We start from the raw sequence: 20,697 nt of genomic DNA, 5'->3' as shown, positions 1-20,697 counted from the left end.
TTTTTTTTTTGCGGTATTTCCATTGGAAAATCCCCTTTTTGCTATTTCTATTTTTTTTTCTAATGAAAGAGACAAATTAATCCCCTAGATTTTGAAACGTGCATCTTTCCCCCTTGCCTGCTGAATTTCCATGAATTGGCAGCATTGGCTCTTAGTGACCTTAATAATGGTCTTAGTCTAGTATAATGGTCATGTTTATATAGGAATGTTAACCTCATAAAAGGGTAAGTAATGTTAGGTCATTTTTAGTTAATTATTCAGTATGTATATACTTTTTTTATATTGGGCGAACTCTGACTGAAACCATCATCTCCATTGCTCTCGGGTAGCTGGAGAATTGATAGCTGGAGAATTGAAAGAAAATATTATTTCCTCAAAGGGAGCAAAATTCCGTCTGAAAAAAAAAAGCCCTGTGAAATTGAGAATTTTGTAAAAAGCATAAAGTCGTAACTTGTGCCGAAAGGAAACAGATACTTACATCACTGGATTCATTACTTTATGATCCGCAATTCTGATATTACTTCAACATTTTCTTAGAAAATTATATAAACTCGCGTAAAAATTAAGAAAAATAAACTATTTTTGCATGTGAAACATACCAAAATGACATACATAAGGCTTAATATAAAATAATAATATTCCGTAAAATTAGCTAGTGCGTCTTCATTACAGTCAGTAAAATGATGGTGGCAATACTACTGACCCCGTCAACACCTTTTCCATCTGAATAAAAATTCACACTTATGTAAATTGCAGATACTAGTGACTTTATCTTAATAAAAGTCACATATTGTGATCACATTGAGCAAGGAATTATAGTCATACGATAGATTTTCCCTAATGTTCTAAAACTGAACTTTAGACATCTTAGAAACTTAGGCTCGTAACAAGCTGTTGTCATTGTTGTCAACGGATGTTGTCATGGTTGTCAACAGACGGTTGTCATTGAGTTATCACTCAATGACAACCCCGCTGACATTTGCTGTTATGAAAATAAAGGCCATCGCCTCTTTAGTATATCTTATTTTAGAGCAATAGCCTTCTGAATTTGTCTAAAAATAAACTTTCCAATGTTTTTCAACAAGAATTTTATTGCCTAGGTAAGCAAAAAACATAAGGACAGAATAGTATTTTCTTAAAAGAGGTTTATTAGAAAACGCATTCACAACATAAATTTGCCACTCTAAAGCACATTGTTTGTCCAAAAACTAAAATGTGCATACACCGGAATTAGATATAAAAATCAACGCATGGGTGAAATCGATTGATGCCCTTTATCATCTTGCATCGGCGTATCCTTGTCAAACGGGACACACTTCTATCCGTAACGGTCTGGAGGTAGGCCAACTAGTTATTCTTTCTTTCTAGTTTTTCTAGGTATAGTTCCGACAGAGTAGTTTTTTATGGTATTCCGAACGGCGAATTCTCCAAGATCAAGAGTTGCGCAAAAGAACTTGAAGCAAACTTTCTGTTTCAGACCTTGGACATCTGGCAAATAATAATGAAGAGAATTTTTTCTTCTAGTTTCCTTGTTCTTCGTAAGCACCGCTACAGGTTCACTATGAGCATGCGCACGAAGCCAATCTCGTTGCTTTCCAGGATCACATAAGCCCCAGTACTGATCAAATATCTTTTTCCTTTGTTCGTCACTAAAATCCTTGCAGGACCTACAGCGTCTTGTAGCTTGAAGACAAGGGTTGGGTCCCATTAATCTTGCCCTAACAACTTGACCAGTATTTTTTTCATATTCTTTTCCGGAGCATCTAGCCATCTTCCTTTCAACCCTTTTACTCAGCTTCTTCGTGCTCTGGTACCCATTTGTCGTGCTATCTGACTCTCCATAATTGATTGTCGCTGATGAATCGTCGCTATTTTCTGCTAGTTCCTTAGTTTGCAGTAGAAAATGAAAAAGAGAATTATTTGAAACTGGAAGTTCTTGGTTGCTGCAATTTTTCATACAAATAACCTCGGGTATTTCTGTTGAGCCTCTTTCTGATAAGCCAAAGATAAAATCTGAGAGCATTAGAGGTTGCTTGTTTGGTATATCTTTTAAAAAGATACATTCTGTATGGGCTGGGGATTCTTTGCTCCGACTTTCTACAGAAGCATAGCCAAGGCTACATTTTGGTTCCCAGGTGGTTGGTACTTCACAATTGTTAAGTCCCAAAAATAGATCTGATGAGTTGGAATATCTGGGGGATTGCTCTTTAAAATCTCCACACGAGAAGTGTTGTCTTGATTGTATCGTTTTCCTAAAAAAGGAACGAATAAATAGAAAAGACATGTCTTGGGAAAAGCTGTTAAGCCTATAGTTTTTATAGCTAACCAGAGACGGTCCGGGTGGTTTTGATCTGTAAATATTAAGAATCTAATGTTTAAAATACACCTTGACGCTCTTATATTAAATGAGTCTATTTTAGAGAATAAATATACATCCTTTCAGCGATTTTGCAAATTATTGAGTTACATCTATTTATCAGAAAGTTTTGTTTTTGTTGCATAACTTGTTATAGCTTAAATCTATTCATTTAAAAAAAAAAAAAAACAACGCTAGATCAAAATTTCGATTTATTTCACGGCTTCTGAACAAATAAAACTAACAAGTTGACTTGAGAATATGGACCGTTTAAGCTTGTACATAATATTATTTCTTAATCATACATTTATTGCGTTAGTGAGTAATCTTTCCCATAATTATCGTTTTTGTCACAAAAAAGCATACCTCATTACGCATAGGCTAAAAGCTGATTAATAATAAACTTTATTTAGATTAAGCATTAACTTTGATTTTTTTTTTTTTAAAGTACTCAGTAGAATAAGGATATGGTATTAAACAGTCGTTTCTCGATTACAAAATTCCTAAATAACGACCTACAATAACATTTGCGCAGTTGAACCCCCCTTTTTTTTCCGTTCCAATCTTGGACACGGCCTTAGTGCCCTCTTCTCCAATAGAAATGCAAGATATTTTGGACTAGAATTTGACGCTTTTTTGCGAGCGATAATTTGGACCGATCTACATATCCCCACCCCACCCTCCTCTTGTAGGTACAAATTTAGATTATAGTGGAACCACACTTTTTACTTTAGTGAACAAACAGAATCATATTCATATGAATTCCGAGTATGATTAACAGTCTTAAAGCAAATTCACTTACTGAATACAGAATTGACCAGAAAAACTATAGTTTTTAGATTTTGACTAGCAAATTTGACCAATAGAGTCAATAATCAAATATCTTTGATAAGATTTCTGTATGAAAAGACATTAAATTGATTTAATATCAAAAAACTAGTAATTGCAAAAAATATTTATATATATTTTAACATGAGATGACAACAATTCAAAGGGCTTAAAAAAGAAAATCAGTAGTTCGAAGCTTAGTAGACGTATCTTTACAAGTAAGGATAGTTGTGTGCATATATGTATGTATGCATTTTTTTCTCGAAAACGGCTCCAAATTTTTTCGGAAAAATTTTCGGGAAACAACATAATTTTTAGTTTCAAAGTCAAAATGGATTTATGTAAAATTTCTACTGGATTAACTGTGTTACGACTACGTCACACCGTTAGATTTTCGATTTTTTCAGTTTTTCACTTCTGATTAAAATTTGGTTTATATAATAAACTCTGTTCGTATAAGCGCACATACGAACAAAAAATTCGTATAAATGCAATGGTTGAAGGGAACCAAATGATATTCTTTATTGGCACCAGCTTTAATTTGAGTGCCTACTAATATTTATGTGTGACTTTTCTTTCATTCCTTCGTATTTTCGATACTCCACTATTATCTTCTCTAGATGGCGGGTTATCAAATGACATTGTTATTATTAAACTATTTTACTATTTTAAGTAAAATACTACTTACTATTTACGATTTTAACTATTTTAAGACATTGTTATTATTACAGAGATCAATTGCATACAGATGACATTAACACTTCAGATTGGATTTAAATTTAGAATAGCTAGATCAGAATAAAAACAAACTGCAAATTATCAAGTGGATTTAACTCTCCTTACTAAATTAAGATACGTTCAGTATTAAATTGTCATTTATAATATTTAGAAGAAAGAAATTAGAAGATAGAATTTATATATAAATTGCACATAAATGTGTAACTTTCTTTCGTTTTAAGGTACTAACGTGAGTGTATTGAATTGGTTGAGTGGAAACTTACAGACCCATGCAAGCCTGAAAATAAAACTAAGAAGAACCGGCTGTTCATTTTTACTGGATAAGACCTCCATAAGCAGTTATAAAGTTTTTGGTAGTAGTCAGAGTCATACTTAAAAGAAAGATATGTAAAAAAATCAGCAAACGATAAGCTAAATATGGCACCAAGAGGTTTCGCAATTGTCTTCGGGGATCAGCATATTGTTCCAGTTGGAATTTTTATGGATGAAAAGTGTTGCCAAACTAAACTGACAAGTTTACTTATTTATTTTAACAGTTCAACATGGCGAAACAGACAAAAATGTAACATTGCTCTAAAAACATCCTAATTTTAAAACAACCAAAAGAAAAATCTAAGAAAATCACGGTCTTTACGCATGAATATATCTAAGATGGATAGTTCTAAGCTAAGCAAATGGACAGAGCCGTTCCTGGAGAGAAGGGCATCGGGAGCAGTTGCCACAAGCCCCGCGGCTGGGGAATTGCACACTTTGATCCAATTTTTCACTTTGATTTGACTTTTTTTGCTTATATTTGAGTCACGAGGAAAACGAAATAATAAATTTTGTCGTGGGCACCATTAGCCCTAGGCACGGCTCTGCAAATGAGTTAGAGAAGACTTTTCAGCATCTACTTGTATAAAAACATCTTTTCGTATTAGCTTCTCTGAGCTGTGTTAATAAGAAAGAAAAAGAAATCAAATCTTTGTTGCACAAATTAAGGACTTGGACACTTATCGCTTCTCATCCATCTTTCTTTTTAAGCCTTTTATCGGTTGGTAGAATTTTTTTTTTGTGGGTTTGGTTTGAGGGAAAATAAAAGGAGGAAAGAAAAACTTCTGTGTGTGTGTGTGTGTATTTTGGAACGAGGAATTATATCATTTCATAATTAAAAGTGGCGTTTGTTAGGTGGATATATGAAATGAGTTCCCTAACAAGCTTGTGCTTCAGAAGCAACTATTTTTATTTTTGTTTTGATTTTGTGTACCAATTTATGAGTAAAGAATAAAACATACCAGCTCAACAACACTACTCTAAACAAATTAATCTTTCCTTCCCTTTTTATTAGTAAGAGAATCGCGACGACGATTGGGAAATCCGTTGATAGTTTCAAATAGTAGCAAGGTTGTGAGATACAGAAAAACAAAGAAAAAAACAACCTTATTCCAGATTGCGATTTTTTTCGTACTTGTTTATTCTACATTACAAATTCATTTTTAAATTTGACCTCAAATAAAAATAAATATAGAGTTTTTAATTAAAGTGCAAGACAGTTTTGGTAAAATTAGCTAACCATTTTAAATTTGAAGTCAAATTTTGAACACTGGAAATCCCTTATGGTGACGATACAAGTAGTAATGTAATCAATCTGCAAAAGTATACCGACCTGTTATCATTTATTACTTTATGCTTTACAATCTTAAATGTTACACATTTGCTATTTTTGTGCAAATTTGACAATTCATTGTTCTATCAGAGTTTTTATGAGGCTGAACAAGTTACAAGAGTAAGACGCTAAGAATCAAAATTAAAAAACAAGAAACAAAATATTTGAATTCCACCATATAAACGTTTTTCAAATGTGAAATTCGTCCAAGAGAAAAATAAAAAATTGTGGTATGAAATATACATTTTCTTTTTTTTTTTTTAACCCTCCTCTCCATACAGAAAAAATTCAATAATACCACCTACGATTTGAACTTGTATGCATATATGCATAAAGCTTAAAGAATGTAACTAGATCCTTGGCCTCAAAGCCTAATTTACCTTCTTCTCCAGTGTTACTAGAATTGTTTACATGTTTAAATTTATTGTCGTAAGCACAATTAAAACGAAAACATACTAAAAACAGTAAAAAAATAGAATAATTTAGAATTCTTCAAAATTTTAAAGTTCTTTAAAATTTATTATTATCTGGTAAAATTTTACTCGTTTTAATATACGTCCAGTTGAATTGTAAATGAAAAGGGAGTGTGGTTTAAGAAAGTACTGATGTAAGAGCAAATTCAGTTTAAACAGCTTGTTAAAGGTATCTTGAGCAAATTTCATTTTAATTTCATTTCCAAAATTTCATATTGACAGACATCTTCAATTGGACACACTTTTTACCAAGTAATACTTGTACTGCAGTTAAATAATATTACATATTTTAACCACACAGAGAACACTACTTTGAATCGCACAAGCTTCAGAAAGTAAAAAAAAAAAACAACAAGAACAAAAAACAGCTGACAATGATACACCAGGGTTCGAAAATTCCTGTTAAAACACTCTACAAGAAAAACATAAGGGTCAAAGTCAACTGGGGGGGGGGGTCTAGGGTTGGAGCCATCTTGTCAAAATAGAAAAATATTGCTGATATTCCTTCGTTTAATACAGTTATTAACGAAAAGCTTTAGAGTAAGTATGATTTTTTTTAGGTAATGGCAGATAGGGATAAACCCCAGGCGATAATAATGTTATAATATTATGTTTGGCGAGATGTATAGGTTTTTGGTACCGATTAAAAATGATTCTGGTGACAACGATAAATCAGTGTCCGAACTGTGACTAGTTTTTTTCTTTTTTTTAGGATTGGGTAAATAAAATTGAGCCACAAAGGATGATTATAAAATTATACTAGAATAAATTGTTTAAATGTACGTTTCGTGATGGCGATTGGGAGATGTGATTTGGAGGGTTATATCGTTTTACTATACTAGCTTGTTTCGCCCCCCCCCCCTTTCTCGGAAAATTTATTTTTTACTTCTTGGGATACTCATTCAACTCGTCATTTTATTTTGTATTTAAAACATTTCTGTTTCAGTCTAAGCATTTTTTCAGTTTAGTAATTTTGTCAAGATTAGGGAAAGTATTTTTCAAAGAATTATTTGTATTAAAATGGAACATTACCACGGAGCTAAGTTTTGAAACGAATGAGATTAGAAAATCAACATACAAAACTTCCAACATAAAAAAACGTAACAAAAAAAACATTATCGTACACTATCAAGTAATTTATGTTTTTTACAATTTTCATTTTGATTATTTTTTTAATTAGGGATATAATTTTTGACAACACACCTGAAACGTGAAACGCTATCTCTAATGTTTAGATCATAGAAACTCAACGGTTTTCCATGAGGCATGATGTCTGTTATCCATTAATACTTCTTCAGTTATTACTCCTTTTTCTCTTTTACTAGTCCTTTTTCTGTTATTCATTAATTTTTACTTAAATTTGTTTACCATTTATGTTGCGAAATTTGCGCAATGGTAATGTACTGTGAACCCTTTGTTTCTTGAGTAGACCCTTGTTTTCCCTTGCACTATCAGTATCACTGGGTGTTTTAGTTCCCATTTTAAAGCACAAAAATCTCCTCCTATTCAGTTTTCACTGATGAATAGACTCTGGAAGACTGAGTCAACTCTACGTTTCCCAGTGGGGATTCCATTTACATCTGGATGCTGGATTAAGAATAAGCTAAGACATATAGAGGTCCTATGATCAGTTAGAAAAAGAAATTGAGTCATCTATCTTTTTTAATGATAGATGGCCTTCCTTCTTCACATATCAATTAAATCTGTTATGAAATTTGAAAGAAGCCAAATTCTTTAGATTTCGAGATTCTGCTGACTTTTCCATTTTCTAACAGAGGCAAAACTAAGTAATATATTTCTAATAGCTAGACTTTTTTTAATACTAAGACTGAAAAAGGATATTTAATTTGAAGTATCACCACTTCAATATAACCAAAGCTTAGGCCCTTATGCCTTTTACTAAAAGAATAAGAAAATATCAAAGAACTTGAAAAAAAACACAGGGTAAAAACTGGTCTATACAATTTCATAAAAAACATACAGTAACTTAAAATAAAGAACTCACCTGATATTCAGCACAAGCCTAAAGATCTTGTTGAAATCCTGCTTTAAAAAAAAAGGAGAAAAAAGTAGTCCTTAAAAACGGACAAGACGACCTAGTTGGCAGTTGCTGCCTCTTATGTAACAAAAATTGAAACACGAATTATGCAGAATTAAGTAATTTTACACGACAAGACTGCCTTATACAGGCTCCAGCACAACAGTCAACTGAATTCAATATTTGTCATTTAGATGTGCGTGAAATTCCTATTTTATACCTCAGCTGAGGTATCAGCGCTATGGATATGCCAGAGTATTGACTAGGTCCACTTTAAAACTGAGCCCTCGACATCAAGCTCATCATCATCGACATCATTTTCAACTACTTAGAAATTAATGCCGTGAATTTAATTTCTGATTTTCATAAGAAAAAAGAAGGTTAAAGTCCCCTATGTATAAATAAAAACAAACTATAATTCTCGACAACTGAAGTCCAAAATATAATCTGTTTCACTTTACAAAAATAAAGTAGGAAAAAACTAGCATACATTTTTTTGTAAGGACAAGAGAGAAAATACTTTGCACCTTTTTTTTTAAACACAAAATTATAGGTCTCTTTATCCTCCACAAAAAAAAATCAACTATTCCTGAAAGTTTCAACTCAATCCCTTCACACTAAGACAAAACATAGCATACTCTCTTCAGACGACTGGCGACCAACTGGAATTTGACTGTAAAAGTACTCTGTGTTGAAATGTCAGCTTCAACTACCCGTTCTAACCATAGTGACTAGCCAAGTACTACGGTTTCTTCCAAAATATATATATATATATATATATATATATATATATATATATATATATATATATATATATATATATATATGTATATGGAATTATTTCCATGTTTTGTTTTTGAAAATTGTCACCCTGGTATTTTCTGGCCTGAAAGAACTATCTAAAAAGGTCACGAGTTTGAAATAAAAGGCATGGAACAAGAAACAACAAAAATTACATTGAATTGGTAACGAAAATGTAGCACAATGAAATTTGTACTTAGAAGACAAAGCAAAATTACATGAAATGAAGGATGGTGTTAGTTCAGTATGTGTGTCTGTGAAGGATAAACAGGAAAGATCAATTGATTTATAGTATCTATGATCCATGGAAAATCACAAAATATGAGTCCGAACAGTTAAAGAAAAAGGCAAGGAACAAGAAACATCAAAAATCATATTGAATTGAAACCAAAAATATGACTTCAAAGCTAAAAAAAAATGAAACGATAATTATGCAATTGCGGAACTTTGGAATAATGTTCGAGGTAAAGATGCACGAAAACGAAGAGCAATGAGATATGTGATTAGATGACATGCGACAACATGCACCACAACGAATCGCAAAATGAAAATAACAGACAAAGAAATCTACGGCTAGAATATATCACAGGATGATCACATCGAACCGTAAATGAAATCTGCAGTTAGTAGAGAAGCCACAGTGAGAATAACAACGAGTCCCAAGAGAAAATAAATCCTATAAAATCACATAAAGTCCTATGAAATGATTTTTTGATTTTCTATGCAGTAACAGGAAGGAGGAATTCAATTCACGTCGTAATTTCTTAATACCAATTGAAATTGCTGCCGTGACACATCATGAGCTAGAACTAAGCAATAACGCGATGATTATGCTAATGATTATTCTATGATACGCATGATTATGCGTAAACAGAGGATCAAATATATAGAAGCCTGCCACAAGCCAAGTGTCGAGGCCTGGACTCCTGGTAATAGGTATTCCATACACCCGTTAACAAGTTTGACCTTCCTGCCCCCCCCCCACAAAAAAAAGAACAGCAAAATTCTCCAGCTCGCAAAAAGTAACAAAATGCGTATAACAAATTCTTGATACGTTTCGTGTTTTTTTAACAACGCTCCCCCCCCCCTGCCCAGCCAAAATCCTGGATACACCCTTCATCCCAGTTGTTCACGAGCGTGGCTGTATATACTAAGATGTCACAACGTCATGATTTTAAATATTTGCATTTTACATGGAAATGGATACGAGAGATAACTAGTTCGTCTTTGAAAAAATTGATGTTGTATAATATTACTAAACAGGATCATAGAACTACTTATAGCATATATACTTAAATGGAAATACTACCAAATTTCTTTTAATTGAAGACAAATTTCGACATTGCTAAAAGAAAACGTATGATTGTACATCTTTAAGTCGTGAAGTCCTTGAAAGACACAGAATTGAACCTTAGTCCACGGATACAGGAAATAGTTCGTCTCTGAGAAAAAAAAATACCGATGTTGCCTAATATTACCAAGCAATATCATAGAGTAAATATAGTATATACACGTAACGCCAATATTATCGATTTTTCCAAAGTACTACTATATTTGATATTTGAAAAAAAAATTGCCAATCAAATGCACCGAAGGTTTTTTCCTTGCGACACGGAGATTTGAACCTCAGTTCCGTTTGCTCCGGGATCTGGCTTTAACGATTCCGCTGTCACAAGGTAACTAATCAGATATTTAGATAATACATTAAATGGACACGGAAGATAAGCAGCTCATCTCTGAGTAAAAAATAAATATGTATATTATATAAGAAAAAGCGTTCTGCTTTTTCTTAAAAAAAATGTCTAGTAGCTAAAAATAAAGAGCGAAATAAAACCTGATAAAGAACTGAAAACAATCCTGTATACAAGGGGTGGGGCGGGATAGAATAAGATTCTTAGTGTGCATATAGTACTTCTAAAATTCCATTATTTAAAGTTTTGAATATTATTATCATGGGATGCCATGCATAGCTTGCTATCGCGAACTATTAATTCTAAACTCACCTGATTCTAAACTACCTGACTTCACTGGGGCAGTAACAGAATGGAACACAAAATATAATATGAAATAATGTGAAACGTAAGAGTTGGCACTAAATACTAAAAAAAATTTGGGGCCCTAACAACAGATTAATTGAATTGAATTTATTTATAACCCGTTATAATACACATGAAAAACGGAGTATAATGTGAATAAAAGAAAAGAGGAAAAAGAAAATGACCTAAAAAACTACACAAAAAACTTAGCAACACTTCACCTTACTTAAAAACAATTAAAACATGCAAAAGCCAAACATTCGTTGAATCAAAATAGCGCTCCATGAGTGCCGACCAATTCTACTATTATAAGCTTCTATGCTTTTTCTGATAGAAGCATTCGGGTCTATGATGCCGTATCTTTTAATGACCCAGGAGTTGCTTGACCATGGTGGAAGGGCAAGCAGGTATTTGGCATACCGGAAACAGATTCGCCGAAGCTCCTTCGTCTCGGTTATCGTAAACGTACGCCAAAAAGGTGCAAGGTATAGGAAATTCGGGAGTGCAGAAGCATTGTAAAGTTTCGCTAGCAGTTTGCGGTTGAGTCGAAGTTTGTTTGCTACCAAGCTTCCGTATGCAGTTGCTGTTCGACGTTGGAAATGAAGGATCAAGAGCCTTCTAGTTGCTTTAAGAGTGTCACCGATAGGAAGCCCTAAATATTTCATTTGTGATTTTGGGGAAACTGGCGCGCCGTCGAGATTAATAGTAAATCCTACTCGAGTTTCAACCCAGTTGAACAGAACCACGTCCGATTTTTCTCTATTGAATGTAAGGTTAATCTTAGCATATTCTTTACTTAAAATAGCAAAATTTCTTTCGAACGACTGTACTGTTCGGCTGGGGTTAAAAATATCATCTGCATACGCGATTAGTGACACATTAATCCTTTTTAAAATACACGAAGGAACTGCGCTGGATTGGGTGTTCAGGATACAGTTATTAAAGGGAACTGGAGAGGTAAGGGCACCCTGTCTGATGCCTCGACGGACTGGAATAACGAAACGTGTTATGGTCCCATCAGGTAGCTTGATTACAACAGCAAGACGGTTATACATATCGTACAAAGCACGAATGGCAGACGTGTCAACTCCCCGTTTATATAGCTCAAGGAGAATTTATGCGTGAATCAGAGAGTCGAAAGCATGGCTTACATCACGACTCCCTAGGACGAGCGAATCACCAGACTTATCAGCATCTATAAGTATTGACGATAGTGCAGTAAGCGCGTGGGCACACCCTAGGCCTTTTTGGAAGCCAAACTGATATGACGGCATGTAGCATTCATCTGTAAGTTCTGACTTTACGAGTGATTCAAAAATCTTGCAGAAAGTAGTAGCAACTGTAATAGTGCGATATGGAGAACACTCATTCAGCGATTTATTTTTTTTGGAACAGGAGTAAGACGACCAGAAGAGAACGAGGTTAGAACTATTCCAGTTGTGAACACCATTTGGAACATGAGATCAAGGTGACAAAGTAGTAGGGGACTTCCAAGAAGAATGTGTTTAGCACAAATATTATCTGTACCCCTCGAAAAAGGTTTCTTAATTTTTGGCGCAGAATTCATAATATCAGACAATGAAACAATAAACGTGGGTACAGTCTTTTTTTACAGTATCCGATTGAGATCACATTTAAGGGGATATTCTACTTTGGAATCAGGTTCTAAAAATTCTTTCAAAAAATGCTGTTGCCAGGCCTCAGCAGAGATATGAGCTGACGGAGCGTTTCTTTCACTCTGGTTGCGGGTCAAACTTTTCCACAGAAGCGTCGGATTACTCATTATCTTTTCTGAAAAATCAGAACGAATAGCGGCTCTATGTTTTTGCAGTTCTTTGGAAAAATGGCGCTTTGTGGAAATCCGTATTTGGTTCACTATGCCGTTCTTGGGTTTCCCGCATTCTATCCATATGCCTAGCCAAAATATTCTTTGAAATAATGACGCACTGGAAAATTTAACAAAATATGCTTCTGAGTTTATTTCCTGGCAACTGGGCCAACTTCAGACCCTTTGACACCCGGCTGATAAAATTACTGGATCTTCTGAATATAACCAGAATCTAGTTCACTCACACCCAACTTGGAAATAATTTTCACGATATCTTTTTGCAAAATATGCTTAGATTGGATTAGTTTTACAATGTCTCAAAAAATCCACTGTCGAAACAACACTGTCATTTTTACAACCCTTTACATCAAGTAACGGGGCTCAACCAAAAGGAGTAAAACTAGAAGCTGTTATCTCAAGTAAGCGTCGAGAGCAGGGGCCATTCCTTAAATCAAGCCCTACGTATCCAGGGAATCAAATTTTAAAATTACTTCTTTTTTTAGGTTAGTGAATTATTCAATGACTCAATGTATTATTTTATTATATTCAATTTACGAAAAAAAAAATAAAATCTAGGAGTAGGTCCCTTAAACACAGGCCCCTAGGCAGCAGCCAATACTAGCCTGCGGGGCAGGGGGCAATTTCCTCTCGATGGCAGCCCACCTCCGATTTTTTTTTGTATATCCTATACTAGATTTACATCTAGAAGCCTAGAATTAGCCATTCATACTATCAAAGCACAAACTCACATTAGCCAAATAAACACTGCTGTCTAAATCCCAAGTCAATATCCTGTCATTGGGTTCCATACCCAGAGGGGTTATCCTGAAGTCAAGAGCCACCACTTTAGGGCGAATCTTTATTCACACTGGGTGTAAATATGTCTAAAGTCAAACAAATTTCCCACGGAGTATCTAGAAGGGTTTCCTTTTACAGTATCATTCATCTAAAACAACACAGCTTCATTAACTTACCAGAAATTTTCGAACCCCAGTCCATTTCAGCTACAATTTAAGCTAAAAATGTCCGAGTGAAATGTACACAGCTCTTTTTTTACTTTTTTCCAATAATCTTTCTAACTGATGGCTGGCTTTGAGAAAAACGAAATAAAAAACTACTTACATTTTCTCTTTGTGGCGTTCTTCTCTTGCCTTTTCCCTCATTTCTCGCTCTCTCATTCTTTCTCGTTCTCTATTGACAGTGGCCACACTATGTGATGGTGAGGCCAATGGACTTGGCCTAGAGGGAGGTGGCAGGTGATGCTCCTTGACTGGAGGTGGAGGTGCAGGTGATGGTGCAGGGGGTTTCTCAGTTCGAGAAGAATGCTGCTCAAGTTCTTGTTCTTGCTGTAAAGCTCGCATGAAAGCAGACTTGAGTCTGGCAGTATGCTCTGCTCTTAGTGCTCGCTTTACTGTGGAACTCACGCATTGCTCACACATCACAGATTCTCGGCTGTCTAAAGCTGGAATAATAATAAAAAGAAAATACACATTTTGAAATGTAACTTCACTAGCGAAAGTATCTATAACATATAAGCAGTGTTTAATTTTCTTTCCTTTTTTTTAGTTAACAAAATAAGAGCATATAAGGCCGATTCGGGATCTATGTTTAGCAACTTGACAGTAACACATTCCAGAGAATAATAGGCTTGAGATTAACATTAAACCATATTTGTATACTTGAAAACAAAATGGAAAATAAATAATGGATGGAAGGAGAGAGAGGGGAAAGAACAGAGGAATAGAGATAGATAAAGAGAGAAGAGAAAATGAGAACAACAGAAGGGGGGAGGGAGAAGACAGGGAAAGAAGGAATAGGAGAGACATAATTACAAAGAGAAGTAAGAGAGAGAAAGAGAAGAGAAGGACGGAGAGGAAGAAACAGAATGTGCAGGAAACATATTTCCCGACAGCGAGACAGGTAAGGTAAAAAGTGATCGACTTTAGCAGACAATAGTTTAAGGCGGAATATAAGAGCCAATTTCTATCCAAAAGACCAATAAGACAGGAAATCCAACTTGAACAAAGGTAGAATAAAAACCAGTTTATACAAGTGATATAGGAATAAAGAATGTTATAAATGACAGAAAATTCAAGGAATAAGACTAGTATGTTTTTACAATTAATTCAATTTCATAATGTTATCAATTTATCACAAAACATGTCACACAAAAAGGCACAAAGAAATAGAATAAAACAAGAAAAAAAGACAACTGAAACAGAACACACGATATTAGTGACAATAGAAAATAAACTCAATAACGACTAAATCTGTTTGGCTGACCCAGAATCAATAAGCAAAAATGCTTGGCATCAGAACAGTTTCTAGTTTGAAGCCATATAATCTAAGACGGAGATGGAATATAGCATTTGTTAGGAAAGAGAAGCACAAACAGATTACAGAGTGAAGGCATGAATGTCATAGGTCAAAAACAGGTACACTAGGTTCAACCTTCCCCTTATTAAGGATGTTCTAATTTTATCATAAATCAAACTATGCGCAACTAAACATAAGGTCGGTTGAGAAGAGGATTGAAATAAAAGAGAAAAACTTGAAACGTTTGAAAAAATACATCTCTTTTTGACTACTGGCTGAGTTCCTCGCCATGAGGTAGCGTTAACGACAAATTTATACTTTATTGAATGATGTTGGAATTCCAAATCCCACCCAATCTTCTTTTCTTCTTTCTTTTTTTTTAGCTTTGTTTTGCAGCAAGTATTCTACCAGCAACCGCTCCTTAACAATAAAATACAGTGTTCAGTTCAAAAAGAAAGATAAAACTTGGATAAACCTATAGCAATATTTTTTGTTTTACCCTAACAAATGTTAAAAACAATAAGAAAGAAGTTTTTGAACTACTTAAGCCATGATTAAGCCATGAACTACTTAAGCCTTAAGCCCATAAATCAAAGTATAATTCCTTTCGACGTAAATAATAATTAAATTAAGTGTATATTTCGGTCTAGAGCCTCCGAAGTAGTGACTCCAGTCCCATTTTTTGGCCGTTCACTAAAATTTTTTTTACCCACAGATAAATCATGCATATTAAAAACTTCTATAGTAACCTAAGGTTTTTTCTGAAGCAGGATTCAACTTCTACATTACATACTCAACATCAATAAATCCACCAAGGGTAATGGCTAAGGAAATTTCCGCGAAGGAACTACTTCATTGTTCTATAAACGTCTTAAATATTTTCTTTCCCTTAGCTTTTATTTTGAAACAACTGAAACACCTTGATAGATAGTTTTGGTCGGTTCCACTGCTTTACTTTTTTTTTTATCGCGGTTCTTAATTTTTCCAAGTGAATTTTATTTTTGAGAGCCTAGTTTATTGAATTAACCCTAATAGCTGTCAAAGATCTAAAAAAATTTCCCAGGACAAAAAAAAAAAAAAAAAAAAAAAAAAAAAAAAAAAAAAAAAAAAAAAAAAAAAAAAAACGAAGATCAACTCACATGTCGCCTTTTTTTCCCATTTCCAGACAGGAGAGAAGTCCGTTTTACACTGTGAACAAATAAAAGGAGCCGGTGGAGGAGGTGGCTTATCCTGTTTCCGGTTTCCAGGGAGTAAGGAATCAACTACTGTTTCCAGACCAAGGAGGTACACAAATTCGGTGTTGTTTGGGTTCGGGATGAAGTGCATCTCAGGAGGGGGTGGCTTGGGTGGTGGAATCTGAAAAAAGAAACAATCCTTACTTGATCTGGAATAGAGTTATTGCAAAACATTAAATTTTATAATGACCCTTATTTTTATTATCATCCTAATATACATAGAGTAAGTTTTATCATCACCCTAGATACATAAACCTTTATATTACAATATTACACAGTAATTTGTGAATTGTAATCGACAATCCACAACGTCCTTCGATACAACTTGTAGTGGGAAAAGACGAATTAAGTAAGCAAAATTCAATTCAAACTTTATGCTACGAAGAATAACGAAAAGAAATAAAAGAAAAGAAGAATCCTTACGCTTACGCAACTTGTTAAATAATTGCTAATTATACAGGGACAAAAATAATAAATTAGATATGAAAGGTTAAAATTAAAAATAGGTAAAACATAGAAACAACCCCTCTCCCGCCAAAAAAATAAAATAAACCATCTTAATGAAAAGTACACCATCAAATTTAGCATACAGGAGACCCATGAAACAGACAATTCAAACCCCTATTTACAAATAGGAAATTTCCCAGTCAACACGCTAGCATGGACTAAGAAAAGAACGATGTGTTTTCAATGTGTTTTTCTTTCGGCCATTACTTGTAGAAATAGTGGTGGTAGAAATTTAGGAAGGGAATCAATTGATCAGAAATTAAAAGATCCAGGTGTCACTGATAATAATTGAATGTGATTGGAGAGCAACCAGTCCCCCGAGGGGCCGTTTTTGGGCACCATTTAAAAATGCACAAAAATACGTCTTAAAAAGCAATTCTTCATTACATTGAAAAATAAAAAATTACTGTAACTTCGAGAATTTTTTTTTAATGCACGATTAAATTTTAAACAATAAACCTAGTGTCATTGGGCATGTAGCAACACCTGTGGATTATTGTTTTCATTTTTTTGTATATTGACATGCTCCTGTTATCTTCAAGCTATTGAAGCGAATAAAGATATTTTATTATATATACAGACCATAAAAATGAACAGTTATCATAAACAATTATTTGAAGCTTTGTATGACTCAGTTGATTCATTTGAGCAATTAAGGCTTAGTAATGCATATTTATACACCGTCTATTTGGGGGTATACTGAGAGTGCAATATGTCTGCTGCAAAGGTAAAGCCCCCCCCCCCCTCACTTATATGGTGGATATTTTAATCTAAAACGAAATACTACATTCACAAGTTTACTCACAGAGATGTGGTACCACCTATCCCCTTCCTCTTCATTCTCATAAATTGGCGCCCCTGACCAGAGCAATTCGTCGTGACCTTGCTCACGCCAATTACCTTCAGCAAGATGAAAACTTCATCAAACTATATCGAGTGATCATCCAAGTGAAAACATCTCCTAGCAGAAATAATCCCCCAAGAGTCTTTCAGCACCTTCAAGAGGAGTTTCAATCGTTTTAAAAATGGTAACTGTCATGGTCAAGACTAGCATCAGTATAAAGTTATTGTTAGTGAAGAAAACATTTCAGCAAAAATTAACAAAAGAAAATAATAGCAAAAAAGCAAAATAAAAAACAACATCTGAAATGCAGCAACTAAAGCTCGCTTTTGAATCTACCTGAAGTAGTGTTTTCTCCAGTTGCTTCCTGAGTGCTAGTTTGGCGGCAGCTTGTCGCTGGGCGATTGATTGAGGGTCCTCAGCTTTGGGCACAGGGGACTGCTGCAAAGCAGGTGTTGAAAATTTGTTCAGCTTTTCCTCACTAGGTGTAACCGGTGGCGTAACACGAGCGCTTCTTGACCCACTACTAACAGCACTCGGACCTAAATGACAAATGTGCTTCTAAACATTCTGTTCTACAGGATACAACTATTCATAGTGGGGGTGACTGGAGCAGAAATTTGGTACGGAGAAATCACTAACTCAAATAAAAAAAAACAGTTTTTTCTTTAATTGGACACCTGTTTTTATGGCACTTGCTATCTACCAAGTGACATATAGCGATCGCAAATTCTGTCGGTCGATCTGTCGGTCCCGGTTTTACTAGTTTAGGCACTTCCAGGTAAGCTAGGACGATAAAACTTGGCAGGCGTATCTGGAACCAGACCAGATTAAATTAGAAGTTGTCGTATCCCCGATTCGACCATCTGGTGGGGAGTGGGGGACGGTTAAATCAGAAAAATTAAAAAAACTGAGGTATTTTTAACTTACGAACGGGCGATCAGATCTTAATGAAATTTGATATTTAGAAGAATATCGTGTCTCAGAGCTCATATTTTAAATCCCGACCAGATCCGGTTACACAGTTGGGGAGGGACCTAAAATCTTTGAAAAAGCTTAGAGTGGAGGGATCGGGATGAAACTTGGCGGGAAAAACAAGCACAAATTTCATATTTGGAAGGATCTCGTCAATCAGATCTCTTATTTTGAATCCTGACCAGATCCAGCGTCATTGGGGGGAGATAGAGGGGGAAACCGGAAATCTTGGAAAACGCTTAGAGCGAAGAAATCGGAATGAAACGTGTTGGTTAGAATAAGTAAATGTCGTAAATACGTGATTGGCGTAACCGTACTGAATCCGCTCTCTTTGGGGGAATTAGGGCGTGGGGTTCAGTTCGTTGGCGAGTTTGGTGCTTCTGGATGTGCTAGGACGATGAAAATTAGTAGGCGTGTCAGGGAGCTGCACAAATTGACTTGATAAAGCCGTTTTCCTCGATTCGACCATCTGGGGGCTGAAGGGAGAGGAACAATAAGAAAAAATGAGGTATTTATGACTTACGACTGGGTGATCGGATCTTAATGAAATCCCGACCGGCATTAAGCCTCTGATTTTCCTTTTAAATCAATTTATTGATTCTTAGAATTTTGCTAGAGCTCATACCATATGAGCTCTTGGCTCTTCTGGCCTTGTCACAAGTGCCATATGAGCTCTTAGCTCTTGTTTTTAAGTGGTACGTCTAGAAACCAACGTTTTTATTTATTTTATTATTATTATTATTATTATGCTGCTGATATTTTCAAACACTCATCTATTTTTTTCATCTAAAACAAATGAATAAATAAACGAAAAAAAAACTGGGTAAGGCACTGCATATTATTCTCGTAAAAAATTAGGTATATTGTTCGTTAATGAGCTATTTTAATCTCATCTTTCGTAAAATATAGTGGATGGCATTGAGCGGTTTATAGAAGGGGACAGCCCCCAATGCCAAAAATAGCCTCCAACTATCATCTTTTTGGTTACATAATGGCTAGAAAAGGACCTCTTCTATGGTTGGACCGCTTCCGGGACAAAATCTTGGCTCTACCCCAGGGAAGGTATCACACAAAGCTAGAAAACTTAAGGTTAATTGTTGACATATCTTTACCAACTATATGGGCACGGCTGGACAGAAACAACCGAAAAAAATTCAGGGGAGAGCTGAAAAAACGAGGAACACGAAACCAGTTATATGAAACGCATAAGAAATTAGAACAGATATCGCAATTATTGGGGAGATGTAGCATCTATGCGAAGGGTTGTGTGGGCGCAATTTCACAGTTTAGTATCCCAATAGGAAGAGTAAAGGCACGGGAAAGGGCTCAATTTCAATCATAAAGGGAGGGTGGAAATTCAAACCAGTTGATCAACTCTTTTCAAATGACTTAACATTACAACTAACATACATTTCGGTACTGTTCTGTGGATGCGAATAACTTATCCAATTAATCAGCGATACTTTGGAGTTTGTGGTCAGCAAACTTATCTAATCAAAAAATATCCTATCAAAGAGCATTTCTCTTCACTGCCTCTTTTAGAATGAATTCATACCAAAATTATAATTAAAAAATATAGCCACCATCACTGTAATGTCATATTGTAAGTATTGCACAGTAAAAATTTCGTAAAACTTGTATCAATTGCGTGCCGATTTTTTGACACAAATTTTGCTGATTTGTATGGTCGATTCAACTCAAATATTCTTTTTTTCTTGGTTACAAGGACTAACCACTAAAAACTAAAGCTTAACTGTATCATAGAGCATAAAGTAAGCATTGGTTGTTTTTGCAGCATTGGAACTAAAGTATCTAACAATACTCGAAGCTCGAATCACGCAAGATTGAGAATTGTCAAGGGTAGGGACAAGGGCATGTTAGATTTAAAATCCTTGGTTTGGGTAGCAAGGTTCTCAGCCCTCCTTACTCAGAAGACATCATGTATGCAATGCAGGTTGAAGTTCTTAGGTTACATGCGACATGAGAGTGAATATTAATATTTTTTGGACTTTACCAATCGAAGATCAGTATCGGTAGCATATAGAATGTGCACTTGTCCAAGTTTTTGTTTTATTATCAT

General features: G+C 34.8%; 1 protein-coding gene across 4 annotated transcripts in view; it reads right to left on the bottom strand.

The window, feature by feature from the left end:
- The window catches only part of LOC136030324 (transcription factor dcp-66-like), an 84,516-nt gene that overhangs the window by 2,797 nt on the left and 61,022 nt on the right, over positions 1 to 20,697 (bottom strand). For 2 of the 4 annotated variants that reach the window (XM_065709224.1, XM_065709223.1), the window contains 4 exons: positions 17,982 to 18,184; positions 16,199 to 16,415; positions 13,866 to 14,205; positions 1,129 to 2,252 (listed from right to left, as the gene is read on the bottom strand). In XM_065709224.1, the coding sequence (XP_065565296.1) occupies positions 1,352 to 2,252; positions 13,866 to 14,205; positions 16,199 to 16,415; positions 17,982 to 18,184 (1,661 nt within the window). In that variant the 3' untranslated portion in view covers positions 1,129 to 1,351. Of the gene's footprint in view, positions 1 to 1,128; positions 2,253 to 13,865; positions 14,206 to 16,198; positions 16,416 to 17,981; positions 18,185 to 20,697 lie in introns of those variants that run through there. The other 2 variants (XM_065709227.1, XM_065709225.1) reach the window with 1 other exon arrangement.

This window comes from Artemia franciscana, chromosome 8 (assembly GCF_032884065.1).
Source record: "Artemia franciscana chromosome 8, ASM3288406v1, whole genome shotgun sequence".
NCBI classification, from domain to species: domain Eukaryota; kingdom Metazoa; phylum Arthropoda; class Branchiopoda; order Anostraca; family Artemiidae; genus Artemia; species Artemia franciscana.
Note: the sequence above shows the minus strand (reverse complement) of the source record. Positions and strands in the feature narration are given on the sequence as shown.